This window comes from Leopardus geoffroyi, chromosome C3 (assembly GCF_018350155.1).
Source record: "Leopardus geoffroyi isolate Oge1 chromosome C3, O.geoffroyi_Oge1_pat1.0, whole genome shotgun sequence".
Classification (NCBI taxonomy): Eukaryota; Metazoa; Chordata; class Mammalia; order Carnivora; family Felidae; genus Leopardus; species Leopardus geoffroyi.
In genome coordinates, this window is record NC_059338.1 from 96,683,170 (window position 1) to 96,705,597 (window position 22,428).

General features: G+C 33.2%; 1 protein-coding gene across 6 annotated transcripts in view; it reads left to right on the forward strand.

Annotated features, from left to right (window-relative positions):
• CSMD3 (CUB and Sushi multiple domains 3) overlaps window positions 1-22,428 on the forward strand; it is a 1,255,667-nt gene that overhangs the window by 933,839 nt on the left and 299,400 nt on the right. For all 6 annotated transcript variants that reach the window (XM_045453867.1, XM_045453870.1, XM_045453869.1 and 3 more), the window contains 2 exons: window positions 3,998-4,124; window positions 6,348-6,550. In XM_045453867.1, coding sequence (XP_045309823.1) covers window positions 3,998-4,124; window positions 6,348-6,550 — 330 coding nt within the window. The remainder of the gene's footprint in view (window positions 1-3,997; window positions 4,125-6,347; window positions 6,551-22,428) is intronic.

Below are 22,428 nucleotides of genomic sequence, written 5' to 3' on the forward strand. Positions count from 1 at the left end.
TCACGCACAGCTCACAGCTTAAATCAGGAAGTTAATGAACTCATAGCTCAAATTTGTTGGAGGAAATTAATGGAAAGTGAAAGCGTCGTTTTCATAAGTTTGTCGATGAGTACATTTTTTTGTATCAAGTCATTCTTTCTCCTATCTTGATACAAAATTTAATTCACTATAAAAATATGTTAAGACTCGTCGTACATATTTATGGAATCACATTGACTAGGTTTGTTTTAATAAAATGAGCACCTGTCCCGGTATCAAGGTAGATTAAAAAACAATAAGCCTATTCTCAAAAACTTCAAAGGTTTTCTTTATACATGTATATAGATTTTCAAAAATCTGAGGAAGTACATGGGCTTTTCTTATGTGTATGTAGCATAACTAACCAATTTCAATAAAAAGAGGCAAGGGAGACACAATAACATAAGGTATATTGTCTCCATGAAGCTAGAGAATGGATCATTTTCTCTCACTGCACTACTGGAGGACTAGTACCATCTTATAGATCAATTACTGAATGACTGGGTTTGTGTGAGTAGGAAGGTAGACAGAAATGTGTTGACAAAGATGTTTGTTTTCTTGTTGTTTTCTTTTGTTTTTTTTCTGCTCCAAAGACCAAATAGGTCCCAGGCTGGAATACCAGAACAACAAAAGGAAATATTTTAACAAAACACTGACTCCTTAAATAGGGAGCAAACACTCATTATTCTTCAGCCATTCTTACTTCTTGCTGGTATTTGTAGAAGCACAAATCCATTCTGCCTCAGGCCCACATGAATAAAATTGACCTAAATTAAAAACAAATACAGCTTTATTAAGGTATAACTGATATCTTAATACTGCAGCACATATTTAATGTATATAATTTGATGAGTTTGGAAACTTAAACCTTCCAAATTTGTATCTTTGTTAGTTGATATGGGTAACATAGGAATCTCCACAAAACCTACTAGAATGCAAATAGAAAAATGAAATTCCAGTCTTTAAAGGCCTTGCAACTAATTGCACTGTGTTTTTTGATGCCACGAGACCTCTGTTGGTTTATTCAAACATTGATTCACGTAGGAAGCAAACATGTTTTTATCTAACCAAAATGCAATCATAGTCCTTTCTTTTCAGATGACATCTGATTTTGGATAGATTACGAGGATAATATCTAAATACTAATCAACCTAAATTAACAAAGCTTGGGATTCTGGAATATGACCAACAGTCAGCCCACTGGTGTTAGTTATGAGAAAAATATAGCACTAATTCTAAGGTTGTATTCTTGATGTGAATATGAAATATATTCAGAAAAGCATTAAGGATTATAATTGCACAAAACTACAAACTTGTAAATACTGATTTTCCATGCTGTCCGTAACATTAAAATCAGAAACCAGATATATTTAAAATAATATATTTTCTATATGTGTTGAACCAAGCTAAAGACATTCTTCACTTTTTAAAAGACTTTATGTAAATGGAAGGACATTTGGTTCGTGATCAGAATTAATTTTGTTTGTAACAAATCGGTGCACTTCATATTTACAAATTTCCTGAGTCAAAACTTAGTGGCTTGATACTGTTCAAGATTTCATGAGAAGGGTAAATTTATATATTGTTTTTCCTTTTAATGATGGATAGACAGGAATAACAGCTGAAGACAGTTGGACACATGGCATGTTGTGCCGGTGATTACTATGATAACAGAAGAGGAGATTCTATTTTAGATCATGTTCTCTACTGGCAACAATTAATAGCCTTACCACCTGGTCTAGCATCCTAGTTTTTTGTGCTCACTTTGCCTCTGTCAGATAAGAAACTTTTTCGCAATTGTATGGATTATTTCTAGATAATTATGTTTCTGAAGCTTATACATGGATCAAACAAATTTTTCAAATACCATAGCCAGAGGATTTAACCTATATACCTTCTTTAAGCACTATTTCATTTTTATACTGCAAATATAAGTCTTCTCTTAAATATGAGCTGTAGTGTTATGGCATATCACACTGGCTCATTTGAAGTCAAAATGACAGGTAACGTTTGTAGAAAAGAAATATGGAGAAAAAAGAACTATGTTAAATTTCAACATACAGCGTAGTACACAAAACCCCAACTTGATCTTTAATTGATTAAAAATTAATCTGGAGGAATAAAGTATAAAATCTGTTCTCATAGTAAGTGTATGCCATAAAAGTGATAATTGTAAAGAAATAATGTAATAATGAATTGATATAGTTATCAATATATCAATAGTTGAAGGTTATCCAACACAATTTTTGTTAAAAAATGAGAAAAAAATCTAAATAAGTGATGGCAACATCTTAAATACTGGTATCTCATTTACTTAAAAAAATAACAAATTCGTTCTTATAAATTAACATTGCAATACAAAATCAAGTTGCTTAGTCCTCTGTGAGTGTATCAGTCAACATTCTCCAGTGAAAGATAATGAATAGAATATCTAAATCTAGATTGATCTATCTATATGTATTTGTATCTAAGTGTCTATCTATCTATCTATGTATCTATCTAACAGATTTATTTATTTCGAGGAATTGACTCATGCAGTTGTGGGAGATGACAAGTCCAAAATACATAAGGAAAGTCAAAAGACTGGAAATGCAGGCAGAGGTCAACTCTGCAGTTGTGAGGGAGAATTTCTTTTTTTCCAAAACACTTATTTTTTGCTCATAAGGTCTTCCCATTTACTAGATGAAGGCTACCCACATTATCAAGGATAACTTCTTTTAATTAACACCAACTGATTGTAGACATTAGCCACATCTATAAAATACTTTCATATCAACACTAGTGTTTGATTAAATACCTGGGTACTATAGCCTAACCAAGTTTACACGTAAAACTAATCATCACAATGTGGTAAAATAGAATATGTAAAATCTGTGAAATAAATTTACCTATAGGAATAGAGCCTATACATTGTGAACCATTAAATTCAATTGCCATTAGGTCTCTTCCAAAACAAAACCAAGAAGATTAAGTCAGTGATTGAATGTAAGTAAGATCGAAACAGTGCAGAGAACAAGAAAAACAAATATAGGAGCGCCTTCAAATATTTAAGCAAAAAGTAAATTTTTTTTGTTTTTGTTTATTTTTTGGTAGGAAATAATCTGGAGAATTTTCAAATGTATGATGCATTACACAGTGTTATCCTTGTTTCTGGGGTTAGAGATGTAGAACAATATACTAACTGCAATACTTATTTTCTGTGATCTCCAGTACAGAGGATTCTTTCTAGATTATCTGTTTACTGACAGAAAACCTCTACAGACATCCTCATATATTAAATAGCATTCAAATGGAGAGGTAATCCCCCAAAAGATTTTAAAAAATATTGTATAACAATACCTACACTTTTGATTTGATGAGTTTTATAAAATTTAAGGACTCATTAAATTAAACTAGATTTTACTGAAGTGAGAAATCTAATAAAAATGCCACTTTGACTTTGGGGAGGTTAAAAAGGAAAGAGTTTAGAGTGATTTAAAGGGGAATAAAAGGACAATGAAATTTAGAAGACCTGAGGGACCACAGTAAAGATTGGTTTTTCTCAGAGGTGGGGTAGCACAATGATAAATTATTCAGCCTACAACCAAGGAGCAGTGAGCAACTTGCCATCTGTTTCCCCTTTTTAAATTATCATTATGTAACAACACATCTTAAAATCTTTGAATGCCTAAACTCAGAGTGTTTGAGTGTGTCCTTTTTTTATTCCCTAGCTTATTATCTTTTATGTGATCTAACTTGAGACTTTATTGTTTTACTCTTTAGTGTATCATTGCTTCAATCAATACATTAATCTGAGAAAGTATATACAAAATGTATTGTCTTAAGAAGAGGGATTGTCAGTCCTTATTTTCCTTAAGATGAAAAAACATATATTTTTGAGAAATTCGTAGATTGTTTTGCAAAGATTGGCATTAAATCATGGCTTCATTTATTATTATTATTATTATTATTATTATTATTATTATTATTATTATTTTAGCTGAATGTGGAGGTCGTTTTAAAGGAGAATCTTCAGGAAGAATCTTATCTCCTGGTTATCCTTTTCCATATGACAATAATCTGCGTTGCATGTGGATGATTGAGGTAGATCCAGGAAACATTGTCAGGTAAATGGGTTTTATTTTCTCAGAATTACTGGGGAATCTGAAATTTCTGATCAGCCTAAATATACAATATCAAACAACAAGGTTTGTCAATATCTTTAGCCTTGGCCAAGAAGAACCTGGGTTTCATCTCTTTAAAGTATAACAAGTATTCACAGGTATGATTATTGTCACAGTGGTAGTTCATATAACCCCTAGATTCGTAGTTTTCATAGACCACAGAGATCGAGAAATGTTTTCTGCTTCTTTAGGACTTTAATCTTTCAATTATTGGTGATTCAAGATGCTAAGTCCACCATTTTGATAGGGATACAAAGTTGTGCTGTCATCGTTGTAAATTCAGCATCAAGAACGTTTCGAAGAAATAAGAACAGAAGGGGACTCAGTAACAATTCCCTGTCTTCCCTGGGTTTAGGCATATCTCTGGAGCATCAGCTCTCTGCCCTGTTAACTGTGTTTGATTTCCCTTTTCAGATGAATTTAGTTAGGTGGCTCACAATTCTTCACATTATTGACCCTTTGACGAGGGCAGAACTATCATCTCCTAAAACAGCACCAGCCAGCTTGCCAAAGTTATCACGTTCTCTAAACCCTAGTTTAACTACTGTGATCATGACAAGGAATAGGTTAATAAATGAACAAAAATAAATCCTCCCTTCAGACCATATTTGAGCTAGTTGGTGTGTTATCACTCTCAAAACAATGACTTTAAATTTAAGAATTGCTGTTTTATGTAAAGAAAATTTCAGACAGGCTTCTGGGTAGTGAAGGTGGTTATGGAAAACAAGTAGTATTCTTCATCAACATGCCGAAAGGTGTACTCCATGCATTGTTTGATGTGGACAGATATATTACTACTGCAAGGGAATTTGCAGAACTCAAAGTAGACTGCACCAGATCAACCCTCAGCCTGTTTTTCTTTAGTATAGATCACACGTTGTTTTATTTAAATATTAGAATTACTAAACTTAAAAATGTTAAATTCAACAGGATTCTGGATTTTTTTAAATTAAAGAACAATATTGGATATTAAATTGCAACACAAGTTTAAAGCTGTGACATTTCACATATCTAACACGGATGTGATATATGTAGAGAGAGAGTGGAGCATGTTGCTGTAACTGGATTTCTAATTTTTGGCCCTGGCCACGAAAAATATCAGACAATAATTATGTCTAGGCTAGATATAAAGCAGATTTAACGTGAAAAACGTTTTTTTTTTTTTTTGGTTTTTATGCATTTTGGGGGGAGTAGGGTTGGGCAAACATTAATTTTCACATTAAGGAACTTCTTTATTCTTAGATTGATGGGTATGATTATAATGTTGAATTTTTAAAAAATACTTTTTCTGTATATATTGAAATGTTTGTGTAATTTTTTCCTCATATCTATTATTGTGATGAAATGTATTGATTTTTTTAATATGAACCCATTCTTGCATTCCTTGAATAAACCTCATTTGATTCTGATAAAACAAACTTGAAACATCGGTAAAAATATATACTACGGATTCAGAAAACTTGAGTTCAATTCATGACTCTGCCACCCTTTGGCCAATTTTATTTAACCTGCCTCAAATCCATTTGCCACATTTATAGAATTGAGATCAAATACGTGCCTGCTTCATTAAGTCATTATAACCATTAAACAAAGAAAATCTACGCAATGCATTTTGCACAGTGCCTAGCATATACTAGATGCTCCATAAGTGTCACCTACTGTGGCTACAGTTAAAATTCACAAACACACCTGGTACCTGGGTGGCTCAGTCTGTTAAGCGTCTGACTCCCACTCAGTTCATGATCTCAAGGTTTGTGGGTTTGAGCCCCATGTAGGCTCTAGTGCTGACAGCTTAGAGCTTGGAGCCTGCTTTGAGTTCTGTGTGTGTGTCTCTCTCTGACCCTCCCGCACTCGCGCTCTGTATCTAACTCAAAAATAAATAAGAATGTTTTTAAAACATTCTGAACACAGAAAAGACTGTAAATCTGAAATTTCTATAATTTACAAAGGTGATATAATAGACTTTTAATCATATTCTAGAAAAATAAATTATTCTGTTTAAGAAACATGTATTGAGGTTATATATGCTGTTTACCTAATTCATTTTTTATCTGATAGTATAAAAATATCTAATAAAATTAAAGATGCATATCTGGTATATCTTTTTTATTTAAAACTGAATCCATGTTTGAGATAATTAAATAGAGATATATGGTTCTCCCACAGCCTACAGTTTCTTGCTTTTGATACGGAAGCATCACATGATATCCTCCGAGTATGGGATGGTCCCCCAGAAAATGAGATGCTCCTAAAGGAAATCAGTGGATCTCTTATTCCTGAAGGAATCCATAGCACTCTCAACATAGTCACCATCCAGTTTGACACAGATTTTTATATCAGCAAATCTGGATTTGCAATTCAGTTTTCAAGTGAGTTATTATTTTATTTCTTAAATGAAAAGTAGGAATGCTATTCAAATAGGATTTTAACTTTCCTGGCCAAACCTTTTAAAATTTTAACGATCCTAAATATGCTTATTTCTGGTCTTCCTATTATTCATCTTCAGTGAAGGTAAACTATTCTTGGAAAAAAAGAATATAATTAACTTGGAATTAATCAATTACTCGTTGAGATCTTCTCTAATTGTCAAGCCATTTTTTTTTCAAGTAAAAGTGCTGCTAAAATAATTCAGCAAATGAAATAATTACATTACAAAAGCTTTACATTTCAATTTACCATAAAACTGATTATTTCAAAATGTGAAATTTTTTAGATAAGGGAGGAAATGAATACTCGCCTTTACAAAAAAAGCAATCCTATATTATTACTAATTTTGTTTTTCTCTTTTAAAGATCTTAATTATATATTCCCAGATATCTTTGACAAAATATTTTAGATCTACTTCTAAATTAAAGACTTCCTATAACAATATAATGTCATTCATTGTAAGTAATTACCAGTGTTCATGGCACTTTTTTTCTTTTATGGCACTGCTAAGTGGCTAAATATATGTTGTTCTGTAAAACCGATTTTTACTTAGTGGCTGGAAAAAATGAATAAAAACTTAAAACTTTTCATTATTATATTTTTACTTTTATTGCCAACATACATCACCTCTTTGGGAAAATTATCAAATGGATTTTCTAACTTTATAGTCTTTAAAAATCCTATTAACAGAAACATATGCAAATTTCTAAGATCATCTATGGAAAGCATACAAACCAGTATTCCTGAAATGTGCCTGAATCCAAGTCCTGACTCTTTACTAACTGCTGACTTTGTGTCCCTGACCTCATCATCTTAGGCCGAGTTTTCTAATTCACATAGGTACAATAGTGCTTATCTCATAAATACATTATTAGGATGTAACATGATCTCGTATACACTGTATTTGGTATAAAGTATATAGTTGGTGTTCAGAGAACTAATTTTACTATATGAGTAAATGTAATATTGAAATCTTTTTTTAAAAGTAAAATAAGCATAAATAACTTTTGAAATTACTGTCCACAAAATATATCACTCTTAGGTAAATAACTGGTTAATACAATTAAACAACTTGGCAGACTTTTGGTTCATGGAACAGAGTTGTTTGACCTAATCGACTAACATAAGTGAATTATTTTGTATTGTGTAAACCAAGCTGTTGTGAAAGTGTGGATCATTATGGAAAAGCCAGTATCTGTAAATTCATGCTTTGTCTTTTGAGAAAAAGAATGAAGAATGAAATGATCATATAATCAGTGAACACAAATGGCTTCTAATTCTAAAAAAAACCTACCAGTAAATATTCTTCATATTTATATCTTCTATTTTTACTGTTTATTTCTCTTTTTTTATGAAGATATGGCAATTTGTCAGAGATAGCTGTTCAATTTAAGTTCTTTCTAGTTTGGTAACTAATAGCTCTCCTTTTCTTTACCTTAAATTAGTACCATATAATATTTTATACTTAAATGGTTATTGTGATTTATAATTTGACTATACTCATGTGAAAAATTGTTTAAGGCTAGCGTTTGTGAATGCCAAGTTCATCTGCTCAATAGATACAGGCTGTTTTTATTTATTTATTTATTTATTTATTTATTTATTTATTTATTTATTTATTTCCAGGAATTTTTACTGCAGATTTTTCAGTTAAATTAGTAATGCATTTTTAGATTTATTGTATTTATAAGGCATTTAAGGAAACAATATGTATTGTACTAGAACTTTAATAAATCTGCCTTCATAATAGTCTTTTAAGATGCATAGAAATTTATACTAGTGATCTGAGACTAAAAACCTACCCATTGAAATAAAATTACTTGGAGGGTGAATATATTATATTATGAAAAGCATCAATCAATGAAAATTAATCCCCTTTTTGGATATCTTCTTTCACTCATTTTTATATGGCTTTCCAAGTGTCCAGATTTAAAATTCAAAATTATTCTTTTCATGAATGAGACCTTTCTTGGTGTGCCAGAAAACATGTTAAGAGCTTTATATACATAATCTCATTTAAATCTCATAAATCCACGTGATTTATGTTTGGTCACCCCCATTCCCCACATAAATACAGTGAGGTTTAGAACAAGAGCTAATTTGTTTGAGGTCATAGTGCTAAAAGATACCTGGGACTGTGGCTCAAATCCACATGGGAGCTTTTTGCTGTGCCAGGTGCCTGGTAAATTAATAGCAGTTATTGGCATTATTGTGCTATCATTATTATGTAGATCCTATGCCAGAGGAAATAGAGAGCTTTTAGTTATAAATTACTAGTTACAATGAAGTTCTACAATTTAATCAGCTCATGTTTCTGATTATGCTCCCAATTTCCACATCTTACACCAGTAAAGCAGTGAGGAGAAATGAAGGAAAGCCGGAATGCATGCATGCCCATTTACAAGGGACCATTGCCCCCTCTGGCGATAGTCATTTTGCCCTATTCTATAGAAAAGCTATTTTTAAAGTGGAAGTTGAAATAAGGATTTTTATGTAAAGTCAGCAAAGTTTCAAAGTAAACCATTAATCTTAAAGAAAATGTTAACAGACTATAGGCCAATAAACCACTGCTGCAGGTGAAATTTGGCCTGCACTGTAGAGTTTTCCAGTTCAGTGGCTCACTCAAAGTCTTCTTCCCTACGTAAATTTGAATCATGTTACCCATTCATTCATTTTCTCATTTACTGTAGGGAAATCTCTTAAGGACCAGTTATTAAACATAGTTATCTCCAATTATTCCACAATTGCATTTTCTTTTTCACCCAGGCAAATCTTCTTAGTCTCATAAATACACACATGTACTCCTACTCCTACACACACACACACACACACACACACACACACACACACACACTCTGTGCTTTCTGTCTAAACCTTCTTTCACCCTAAGCGTTTTTTCTGCTCCTTTTCCTTTTTTTTTTTTAATGTTTATTTATTTTTTGAAAGATAGACAGAGTGAGAATGGAGGAGGGACAGAGAGAGAGAGGGAGACACTGAATCCCAAGCAGGCTCCAGGCTCTGAGCTGTCAGCAGAGAGCCCCATGTGACGCTCCAACCCACAAACCATGGGATCATGACCTGAGCCAATGTCAGATGCTTAACTGACTGAACCACCCAGACGCCCCTCTGCTCCTTTTCCTTAAGTCTTGCTTCATTGTGCAGACTCAGCACCAAGCCTTCTCTTTATAAAACATTTCCTGACCTCCATTTCTAAAACATATTCCAGCCCATGCCCCAAGAACTAGCTGTAATTTTTTCCCCAAAGATGAGAATAGTTTATCAATTCATTGTTCTGAAGATGTTTTCATTATGTGATCTTTGCTTCCCAAATACCTCGTGAGTACCTTTGCCTCCCTAAATATCTATAAAGACAAAGATTCTATTTAGGACAAGCATATAACTTATTGTCCAAATCTAGGACGATTGTTGAAAGTGAAGGAAGACACTATTTAAAATTAAGCTGGGTGACAAGCTTAAACCAGGAATCATAGCCAAATCAAGCTGTATCATTTTGATTATCTCAGAGTTGTATTCTGTCCTCTCTCCCCCACCTCCACAATACCCAGGCCCCTTTTGAGCAAATAGCTGTTGTTGAGTGAGTGTCAAATAATAATTTTTTAAACGAGAAACAAGTCAGGCAATAGGAGAAGAGTCTTCAGCGACAAAATGCAACCAATGAAATGTATTTCACTTAACTTTGTGCAAAGTGAATTTAACTGAAATGTAGGTCACACACCAACTTTGTAATTATCATCAAGCCACTCTCAGCAGCCCCAAGACTTCCATTTCATGATCTCTTCATTCTTTGCAGAGACTGTCATGTTGCCTCTTGGTGTTATAGTCTGCGAGGCACTTTTGCTTAATCAGAGCTACTTAAGTCTGACACTGCTCCTGCTGTCCTATGTGCTGTCCTTGGGTCTCAGCAGTCAGCCTCTATATCTCCTGCTTAAATGTATAATCTGCCTCTCCTGTCCTACTTTAGTTCCACGGGGAAGGCATCTTTGGGGTATCATAGTGTCATTTGCCCACGGAATAGTTAATTTTGACAGAGCATTTTCTGTGTTCTTCATTCTTTGACCTGTCTGTTAAGAATCTACCCCTGCTGGGTAATACAAAATACGAAGGCCCATGCTTATACTGTTGACTCTCAAGGAAATGGATCCCTTAGCCAGAGGAAGGTGAGGTCGCCCAGCCTCAAAAGACTGCATGGTGTCCCTGCCTTTTTCCCCATCTTCATTATCACTGCCTGCATTGGTGTGACAGTCAACTAGCCACTCACTTCATTGTCCCTCCAGCCAAACTTTTCTACACATTTCTACCTGACTGATGTTTTTAAAATACAAATCAGACATCACCCCTCTGTTTCATTATTTTTTGTCTACTGGTCGCTCAGCCATAAGTTCAAAACTCTGGAGTTACTTTTAAAGCCTCCACAATTTGCCCCCAAACTACCTGCCAGCATAATCATTCACTACTCATTTATACACATCCACTTGTCTAACTACACTGTCCTGAGAGGACAACGTCCTTTCACATTTCTGCTTCTCTTCCATATTCTTAAAACACTTCAGTCCCCATGCAAAATCTATAAATTCTTAGGTATTTTCCAAGATCCAGGACAAATGATACTTCTGACACTGATGAACTTCCAGGCAGAAGTAGTCACTTCCACATTTGTAATGCTCTGGCATTATGTGCAATTTCTATTAGATTCACCAAATGGCCCAGGTGCCCAGGACAGTCCTGGTTTACGCATGTCGTCCTAGCATCCTGACTGGTTTCGAATTTGGATGTATTTTTTTAATAGAGTATCATTATTTTGGCCAATATTAAGCCAGTATTCTGTTAAAATACCCAAGGTGTATTTCTTAGACCTATGTTTTGTATTTGATGTCATCTAGTAGTGTGTGAGATATGTTTACAGTGCTCAGAGTAATTATAATACATGATTAAATTTGAAAAACAAATATTGATAAGCAATCTACATTTTTCAATCTTTTCCATGTGCCAGGTAATTCACACTTCCCTTTCAAGGAGAATGTATAGGGCACTTGTAGATAAATAAATTATTCTCGGATATGAACACCTAACTCATTCTGATCTTGGAAGGTAGTAGGAGAAGCATTTAATGCTATTGCCCTGCAAGCTATTTTGTATAACAGCAAGTTATGTCATAGTCCTGCTGTGGTTTGAAAGATACATAAAGCTGTCAGGACATGAATTGGCAGGATTAACAGGAAAAATGTGTTCTTGAAATATGCACAGAAATAGATGTTCGGGAGATATGCTGGAAAGCTATAGTATATAGTCTGCATGTTCTTGCCATGAGTGTTCTTGTTATTTATTTTATCATAGAAATAATTTTTAAAATTATATGGCAGTAGACATTTGTGGCAGCAGTGGGATTTTAAAAAGTACATGTATAAGGGTGCCTGGCTGTCTCAGTCAGTTACGCATCTGACTTTGGCTCAGGTCATGATCTTGCAGTTCATAGGTTCAAGCCCTGCATCGGGCTCCGTGCCAACAGCTCAGAGCCTGGAGCCCTCTTGGATTCTATGTCTTCCTCTCTCTCCTGCTCCACCTGCTTGTGCTCTCTCTCTCTCTCTCAAAAATAAATAATAAAAACATTAAAAATTTTAAATGACATGTTTAGTGAAAATGTGTGTATTGAATATTTACTTTTTAAGAAAGCTGATTTCACCATCCAAAAAGCAAGTCAGTTCAGCCAAAGGATGCTGTCAAGAAGGGACTAAGCACAAAGCCATAAAGATGTAACACAAACTTATCTTTGGAAAAGTTGAAACTGAGCCCAAAAATATAGCAGGAAAGAATTTAGACTATTTTTATTAGTATTCATAAATCAAAGTATTTTAGTACATCCAGAAACACACTTTTAAAAGAAGCAGAGTCCCACATAATCTAATTTCAATAAAACATATTTAGGTAAAAATGTTTTACAGGGGAAATTGTATGCTGATTATTTTCCTATACAGCCAAAAAAAAAGTTTAATACTGAATTACATGTGACTTTATTACCTTGTGTTTCATGTTAACAGTATACAGGGCAATATTATATTCTAAAATATAAAATTAAATGCTGATTTGAAGCCATGATGATGTATTAGCTCCAGCCAGCTTCATCATTTTAAAATAGCTAATGTATTAAATAAGTCTTGGTTATTTTAAAATACCTATCTTCTATAGCCACATCTTTTTAGTGCAATTATTTTCTAAATGAAAGTGCTCTCTGGCACCATGATATCATTGGTAGTAATGGGCCAGTTTTTTCTACTAATTTATTGACCTTATATGAAAGATGGGATATTTTGGCTGAGAATGTAGTGTGTATGATAATAAAGGTGAGATATTGGAAATGTTAGACCTAAGAGTGTACTATTTTAAGATATTGATATGGAGTATTGTTCTATGAACAAATTCCCCACACATTTTCAAACAATAAATCATCAGAATAGCTATTTAGATTAACTATATAGTTTGAAGATTTTTAGTGCTTCTATGTTAAGGATTATGTACAAATTGCTCATAATATCTGTATGTTAATAATCAAAAAGCCCAATAATATCTAAATTAAAAATAGAATTGATTATGTGGGGCACCTGGGTGGTTCAGTCAGCTAAGCATCTGACTCCGGATTTCAGCTCAGGTTGTGATCTCATGGTTCATGAGACTGAGCCCCATGTCTGTGCTGTCAGCACAGAGCCTGCTTGGGTTTCTCTCTCTCCCTCTCTCTCTGCTCCTCCCCTGCTCCTGCTCTCTCTCTCTCTCAAAATAAATAAATAGACATTTAAAAAGAAAAGAAAAGAGGAAAAGAAAAAGAAAAGAAAAGAAAAGATTATGAAAGTGCAGCTGGCACATAGTGTATATTAACATACATGGGGACCACAGTGGTGTCAATGACCATGTAAAAACCAGAGACATTAATGTGCTTGAAAAGCATGAAGTTTCATTTAGAGCAAATCAAAACTATTAAACTAATTTTATCACTTTGTATTCTAAATTTTCTTCCTCATGCATATTAAAATTGTTAATATGCCAGTTCCCATAGAAGAACTTCACAAATAGTTCAGTAAGTTCAATTTTATATTAGTCACATCATTGCTTTAAATAGAGAATCAGTAACATCAATTGCCTCAAGTATTTTAATTCCAATAAAAGTTTTATTTATATCCACTTCATGAAATCAAAGCATGGTCTTTAAAAAGTTCCTTGAATCAAAGAAAAAAACATCTAATATTATAAATCCAGTAAAAATATTAACATTTTAATAATTTTAAATTTTCTTAGACTTGTTTTATGATCAACCATATGGTTTTCTAAAAGTACCATATGTATTGAAAAGAATGTGCACTTGGTATTATTGGGCAGAGTGTTTTGTAAATACCAGTTAAGTATAGTTGGTTGATAAGGTTGTGTTTGAAGTATTCTATATCATTATTGGTTCTCTGTCTACATTTTTTTTAATCAACTGATGAAAGAGAAGTATTGAAATGCTCAGTTGGACTCTACTTATTCTTTCTGTCTTGCCATGTTTTTTTGTTGTTGTTGTGTGTGTGTGTGTGTGTGTGTGTGTGTGTGTGTGTGTATTATGAAGACCTGTTATTAGGTGCATAACATTGTAGGTTTTATGTCTTCTTAATGACTTAATTTTTTCATTACTAAGAACTATCTTTCTTTTTCATTAGTAATTTACCATTTCTTGAAATTTACCTTGTCTCACATAAATATCTTACAATTAGTATGGCATTGGTATACTATTTATCATCTTTTTAATTTGGTAGTGTGTTTATAATTAAGTTAGGTATCTAGTAGATAGCACTTGATTGAGTCATGGTTTTTTATAGTCTAAAAATGTATACTTTTTGATTGTTGTCTTTTAAATTATTAGACCATTTACATTTCAAGTACATTTTTCCTATAGTTAACTTTGTCTACCATATTGCTATTATTTTTATTGGATCTACTTGTTCCTTTTTTCCATGGTATTTTTTCCTCTATTAACTTTTTTTTTTTAACCTTTTGAACCCCTTCACCCATTTCTCCACCTCCCTCATTCCCTGCCTCTGGCAACCACCTATTGGTTCTCTGTATCTATGAGTTTTTTGTTTGTTTGTTTCTTTAATTTTCTTTACATTTCAAAGTAAGGAAAGGCATATGTTATCTGTCTTTCTCTATGTCACTTAGCATATTGCCCTAAAGGTCCATCCACGTTGGACCAAATGGCAAAGTTTCATTCTTTTTTATAGCTGAATAAAATTCCAGTGCGTGTACACATACTCACACACACATACACACACACAGTTTCTTCATGTATTTATTTAATAATAGACACTTAGGTTGTTTCTATATCTTGACTATGGTAAATAGTGCTGCAGTGAACATGGGGTACATATATATTTTTGAGTTAGAGTTTTCATTTTCTTCAGGTAAATACTCAGAAGTGGAAATGCTGGAACATATAATAATTCTGTTTTTAATTTTTTGAGGAATCTCCATACTGGTTTTCATAGTGGCTACACCAATTTATGTTCCCACCAACAGTGCACAAAGGTTACCTTTTTTTCTACATCATTGTGTACACTTGTGATTTCTTATCTTTTTGATAATAACCATTCTAACAAATGTGAAGTGATAGCTCATTGTGATTACAATTTGCATTTCCCCAATGATTAATGATGTTGAGCATCTTTTCTGTACCTTAGCCATCTGTATGTCTTCTTTGGAAAAATGTCTGGTCAGATCTTCTGCCCATTTTTTAATTGGATTATTTTCTGTTTGTTTTTGTTTCTGAGTTGTTTTTTGCTACTGAGTTTTACGAGTGTCTTATATATTTTGGATATTAGCGCTTTATCAGATACATGATTTGCAAATATTTTCTCCTATTTAGTATGTTGCCTTTTCATTTTTTTGATGGTTTCCTTGCTGTGCAAAGGCTCTTTAGTTTGATATAGTCCCACTTGTTTATTTTTGCTTTTGTTGCTTTTACTTTTGGTGTCAGATTTTTAAAAATGTCACTATGTCTATGCAGGGCCTTTTGTGGTACCATACAAATTTTAGGATTATCTGTTCTATTTCTGTGAAAAATGCAATTTGAATTTCGAGAGGATGAACTGAATCTATACATTACTTTGGGTAGTATGGACATTACAACAATTAATTCAAGTCCATGGACACATAATATCTCTTCATTTATTTGTGTCTTTTTCAATCTCTTTCCCTAAAGTCTTGTAGTTTTCAAAATGCATATAGGTCTTTCACTTCGTTTGTTAAATTTATTCCTATTTTATTCTTTGTGATGCATTTGTAAGTGGGATTTTTTTTTTCTTAATTTCACTTTCTAAGTGTATTAGCTATGTATTTTTTTTGGTACCTGCTCTAATATTTATAGCATGCATTTTTAACTTAGTAAAACCCAGCATCAAATTCTATTATTCCACTTCTCATAGAAGAACCCCACAATAGTGTATTCCCATTTCCCCCTCAGTCCTTTGGACTATTGTTTTCATTTATCTCATTTCTATGTATGTTAACACCACAATACATTTTTTAAGCTTTAAGCAGAGAATTATCTTTTTTTTATTAAAAAAATTATTTTTTACATTTATTCATTTTTGAGAGACAGAGAGAGACAGAGCACAAGTGGGGGAGGGGCAGAGAGAGAGGGAGACACAGAATGAGAAGCAGACTCCAGGCTCTGAGCTGTCAGCACAGAGCCCTACGCTGGGCTCGAACTCAGGAGCTGTGAGATCATGACCTAAGCCGAAGTCCGACGCCCAACTGCAGAGCCACCCAGGCGCCCCAAGCAGAGAATTATCTTTAACTATTTTTTAAGTAAGACAAAGTTCACATTTAAAAATTTTAATATTAAATATAGTTGTTTTGTGATAATATGTTTTGTGATAATACAAATATAAGTTTTGATGATACATAGCCTCGTGATAAAAACGAAGCTCTCATAAAATTAAGAAACAGAAAGGGGCACCTGGGTGGCTCAGCTGGTTAAGCATCTGACTCTTGATTTTGGCTCAGGTCATGATCTCACACTTTGTGATTTCAACCCCTATGTAGGACTCTGCTGACAGTGTAAAGCCTGCTTGGGATTCTCTCTCTCCCTCTCTCTCTGACCCTCCCCTGCTCATGCTCTCTCTGTCTCTCTCTATCTGAAAATAAATAAACTTAAAAAATTTTAAGAAATAGAAATATACTTAGAATTGCTTGCAGTGTATGTGTAATTCATAACTCTGACCAAGCAAATGCTACTCATCACAATAAAATTGTTAAAATTTACAAATACTTTTATATACAGTGAAATAACAGAATTATATTTGTGTGTGTGTATGACAGAGTAATGCTGATTCAAAAAATAAGTAAATGAGTGTGTCAGTACTCTTTTCTCTTTTTTGCTGTTCATTGTCATTCAGACTTAGAAAGATTTGCATCTCTGAAGTACTCTTGTAAAATCAACCAAAAACCCTACTAAGGTGTTGAAATTTTCTGCAAATAAAACTTTTAAATGTGGTTGTTTTTCATTAAATCAGTTGTAAATCTTTAATCAAAATATTCAGTTATTGGAGTGCTAAAGATCATCAGCTTTGAAGTTTTTGGTGAGTTGCAATTATCAAAAACAAAGTTTAGCATCAAGAAGACATTTAAATGTTATTTCTATGGAAGTGTGAATGCTCAAACACTGTACAAAATTAAAATTGGAAATGATCTTATTTTTAATTGTATTAAATTTATATTTTATACTAGAATGGAATAAGGTTGAGAAAATACACAATTATATAGCTTGTAAGTGAATATTTTTAAAAATCATAATTTAAGAAAACTTGTTTGACAAGTTTTATGTTATAATAATCTTTGTCAAAGAAAGGTATCTGAAAAGAAATAAGCATTCAGTGTCTTTGAAAATATTTGAGCTGAAATATATACACATCACTGAATGACAAAAATAAAATTGAGACTTTCTTCCATTTTAAAAATTAGCTCTAAGTTTACCAGATAGCTCAGCCCATATAAAGAGGAAACTTTCTTGATTAAAAATAGTATGGCCTATGGAGATATCAGTTTAACATGCCAATATTTTAAATGTATTAAAAATATCTTTAACAATGTTAATAATAATATATTAATTCTTTAGAAAAATAGTAAAAAGCACTAAATAATGGCTAAGAAACCAATTAAAAATGTACATGTACATTGTAAATTAGTATTTTGCTAACATTATTTTTAATGTTTAGGTAATTCATATAAAGAATGTATTTTTGTGCACAGATATTTGGCATTTTTAAGAAATTATTTCATTTTAAAAACTGTTTTTGTGTAGATAGCTATTTTGAAATGTTCATCAGTGTAATTCCAATTTTGTTAGAACATATTTTTAATTATACAAGTTATTTTTAACTTCTTCTTTCATTCCCAGAATTTTGCAGTTTGAGTGGTAAAACATCATTTTAGTATAGTAAAGCTATGTACACATCTGCTGTCCCTCTTAGATTATTTTCCTTTGAAGAACGAGGATATTATCGTATTAATATTTGTATCCCTAGAAATTGGCACTGCACCTGGTATTAAGTACTTAGCAAATGTTAAATGAATCTGATTGAATAGGAAGTCTCTTTAATAATGTAAAACTAAATGTGCACTGGCACTTAAAAATAATGTAAAATCATTTTTATGTGATTTTTCCCTTTTTTTGTTTATTAATTCTAGTGATCCCTTAATATTAGTGTTCAACTGCAAATTAGACTTTTATATAAGCTTATATAATTTTTAGATATAAAATCAGTTTCCTCTGTAGGTAACATTGGGTCCTCAACCTAACATGCCTTTGATTTCACAAAAACTGCATCAACAATTTTATTCCCACTTTTGTCTGTGTACTGGAGCATAAGCATCAGTGAAGGTAGGGAGGTGTCATGTCATTAAAATCTATCTCCAATATGAAGCATAATAACTGGCTCGTTGTGGTTGCATAACAATTATCTGGTGAAATAATTGAATAAATATGTCTTTTTAAAAAATAAATTTCTAGGGGTGCCTGGGTGGCTCAGTCGGTTAAGTGCCAGCTCAGGTCATGATCTCACAGTTCTTGAGTTCGAACCCCACAGGGGCTCTCTTTTTTCAGAGCTGGCTTCAGATCCTCTGACTCCCTCTCTCTCTGCCTCTCCCCAGTATGCGTGCAGGTGCTACATTCTCTCTCTCTCTCTCAAAAATAACTAATCATTAACAAAAATTTAAAAAATAAAAATAAATGTCTATGTTCTTGGAAGTGTACTACAACGCGGGCTTTGAGATTCCTTTTGCATCTGATGCATTAGCAGCTTCATTTCCTTCCTGAGTTGATGGGAATGTTTCTGTCATGCTGCCATCTACTTTAACCTAACTTGCCATATCATTAGGTGTATCCTTAGAAACATAATGAAATTCTAAAGATAGCCACATTACTGAGGAGCTGGCAAAGTGTAAGCCTAATAATGATGTTGAACATTCTTTATAAAATTGATGGATCTTGTACTAAGCAAGAGCTCAATCAAGGGCAAAATACTCCAGGGTGAAATCCACCTCTAGGTTACCAACTGCATTTCAAATATTTGCTGATTGATTTGACACTGGATGGGATTTCCTTCCAGGTTAAATATTCCCATTACCCGACTTGAATTCCTTACAGATAGTGAAATGGAGAATATAGGGCCATTTCTCAGACCATACAAAAGTATAAGGCAATAAAACTGGAAGAGAGGGACTTAGGGCTTAAACTTAAACGAAATTTGGACTGTGACCTTGCTGAAGTCTCCTGATGTTACAAAAACGTACAAAACCACTGGTCTTTAGTGATTCAGAATTGATATTTTCATAGGATTGTATAATTGTTAGAAAAGAATGTTAAGATTTTTCTGATACTAAAGCGGGCAGGTAAAATATTACTATGCCAGTTTTACAGATGAGGCAGCTAAAATTCAGGGAACAAGTACAAATATGACCAGTGTCCTTTCTTAACGTAGTAGAGACTAGACTCTAAGTTTCTCTTACTTCTGATAACTATGTATTCAACTGTATGAAATCCTAGGTTTTTCTTTTTTGAAAGGTCTTGTGATAAACAAGTTTGCATCAAAGAGTCAACTTTCTGAATAGAAAGGATACACTGGGACTTACGAGTGATTTTAGGGTATTTATTCCCTATTATAGAAAACAATGGAATAAGAAAACCAGAACATTGATTTGCCCAAGGTCACTAACATAATAATTCAGACGTTGCCTCTGAATAATAGTTCAAGCTGCTATCCATGCCGTGCTTGAAATCTACACATGCACTAGTTAGGATTGTAAAATACGTATCAGGTGAGGTACATATTTCCAATTGAATTACACTCTCAATTATTTTAAAACAAATATAAAATGAGAAGTCAGAAGTGTATTTATAGCAACGATGAGTTGTAGCAATGCTGAGAACTCCGTCATGGGCTGTACTACCTAGTGGTATAAAATTCTCCATACAAGGCAAAACCACTGACATAAAAAATAGAGTAAAAATTATAAGACTTTATATTTTTGCTGATATTCAATTTATTTCTTATGTCAGTGATTTTTTACCTTTCATGGAGAATTTATTTATACCAAAGTATTTTTATCTGCATGCCATAATAAATTAGAATTTTGCAATGAGAAATTTTTACTTTCAAAATGGAAGTGTTATGTGTTTTATTGACATTAATAGCATAGGAAAATTATATATGCAGGTGAAATTTTAAGTTTTTTACATTTTTCTTTCCAAAAATCTGATAATTAAAATATTTTACAATTTCATGAATCTTTTGGGCGTGGTAAATTAAAGGACCTGTTAGATCTCTAACTAAAGGAGTTAAATAGGCAGTTGAATTGCCTGATCTCAAGCTCAGGAGAGACATCAATGCTGAATGTATACATTTGAGAGGCATGAAGCTAAAAAGAGTTTTTGAAACGATGGGGTCAGATGAAGTTATCCTAGAAGAAACTGTACAAAGAAGGAAACAAAACATTAACTACTAATCCCTGAAGTATTCTAGCCCTCAGTCATCAGGTTAAAAAAAAAAAAAAAAAACAGAGACAGCAGAAGATACCAAAAAGGAAAGCAACTAAGCCCAAAAGAAAACTACTAGAGTCTAATGACTGGGAGGCCAAGGAAACAAGTGCTTGTAGAAGGAAGGAACGATGTACTGTGGCACATTTTGCTGAGAAGTCTCTGAAAAAAGAAGGTACAGAAGTTACCGCTGGATCCGGCAGCTAGATTTAACAAGAGCAGTTTAGTAAGGATATGAGATGCAAGGCTGATGATGAAACTGGAAATAGCTATACAGATAACTCCCTCAGGACAGATGCTTAATAAGTTTCCTATTAAAAGAGAGAAATGGGAAAAATAATTGAAAGAGGATGGAGAGGTAATAAGAGTTTTGCTGGTTTATTTAAGATGGAGTACATAAGTTATGTCTGTATGCTATTGGGAATGGACCACGGAGGAAGGAGGAACTGGTAATTCAGAAGGGATAAGAAATATTTAGGAACAGAGTCCTTGAGAAATAAAAAGGGCTTAATACCAGCAGCACAAGAACGGAGGTTGACCTCATATAGAATAAAAACACCTTCTCCATTCCAACCGGAGAGGAAGCAGGGAATATGGATATGACACCACTGGGCCAATAGATTTGGTGCTGGTAAAATGAAGTCATGCCTATCTTATTGCTTCTACTCTCTCAGTAAACTATAAGGGGAGAAATCAGACAAAAAAAAAAAAAAGGATGGGAAGAAGAGAATGAAAAGGGGCGCCTGGGTGGTTCAGCCAGTTGAGTGTCTGACTTCGGCTCAGGTCATGATCTCACGGTTCATGAGTTTGAGCCCTGCATCAGGCTTTGTGCTGACAGCTCAGATCCTGGAGCCTGCTTCAGATTCTGTGTCTCCCCCTCTCTCTGTCCCTTCCCTGCTCATGCTCAGTGTCTCTCTGTCTCTCAATAATAAATAAATGTTTTAAAAAGTTAAAAAATAAAAAGAAGAGAATGAAAAAACAATTAGAGTGGAATGTCCTTAGTTTTATAATTAAAGAATACCATCTGGCACATATGTGGCTAAATTTAGGATATATATGGCTAAATTTATTTACATTGTTCTTAAGAATACCTATGAAAAGAACCTAGGGTCTGTCTCTTTTGCTTCCCTTTATGGTGAGATATTAGCAGCAAGTAATTTTGTTGTGTAGTAATGAAGAATTATAAACTGCTCAGTATTTCTGCCTTTCCATCTAAAACTAGATCTAATTCTTTCATCAATCAACAACGTAAAATCTCATTAGTATGACATGACTTTGTTGTTTTATCTGGTAATGGCATAGGTTTGTACCGAGACAATACCCTACAGTCGTGGAAACCCTGCTGTTTCTTGAGTTCAAATCCTCACTGTGCTTCCAGCAAGCACTTAACATCACGGAGGCTCATTTTACCCATTTAAAAGTAGAGATGATAATAATACTTCATAAGAATTTTATGTTCTGGTTTAAGCGTATAAACTTAATCTTTAGCCAAATGCTTTGGACAACATATGCTCTCAACAGAGGCAGCAATCATCATTATCATTATTTTGTTGGAATCTATTCTAAATCAATTATCATTCATATTTAACTGTATCTCTCTTAGATACACAGACTTTATTTAGTTTTACACAATACATACCAATGGAATCCTATGAATAAGACTGTAATGTTGATAACTGTGCAATTGTTTTTAGTAAAAATTAATTAATTACTTAAAGTCAAATGTTGTAAATGTATAGGCTT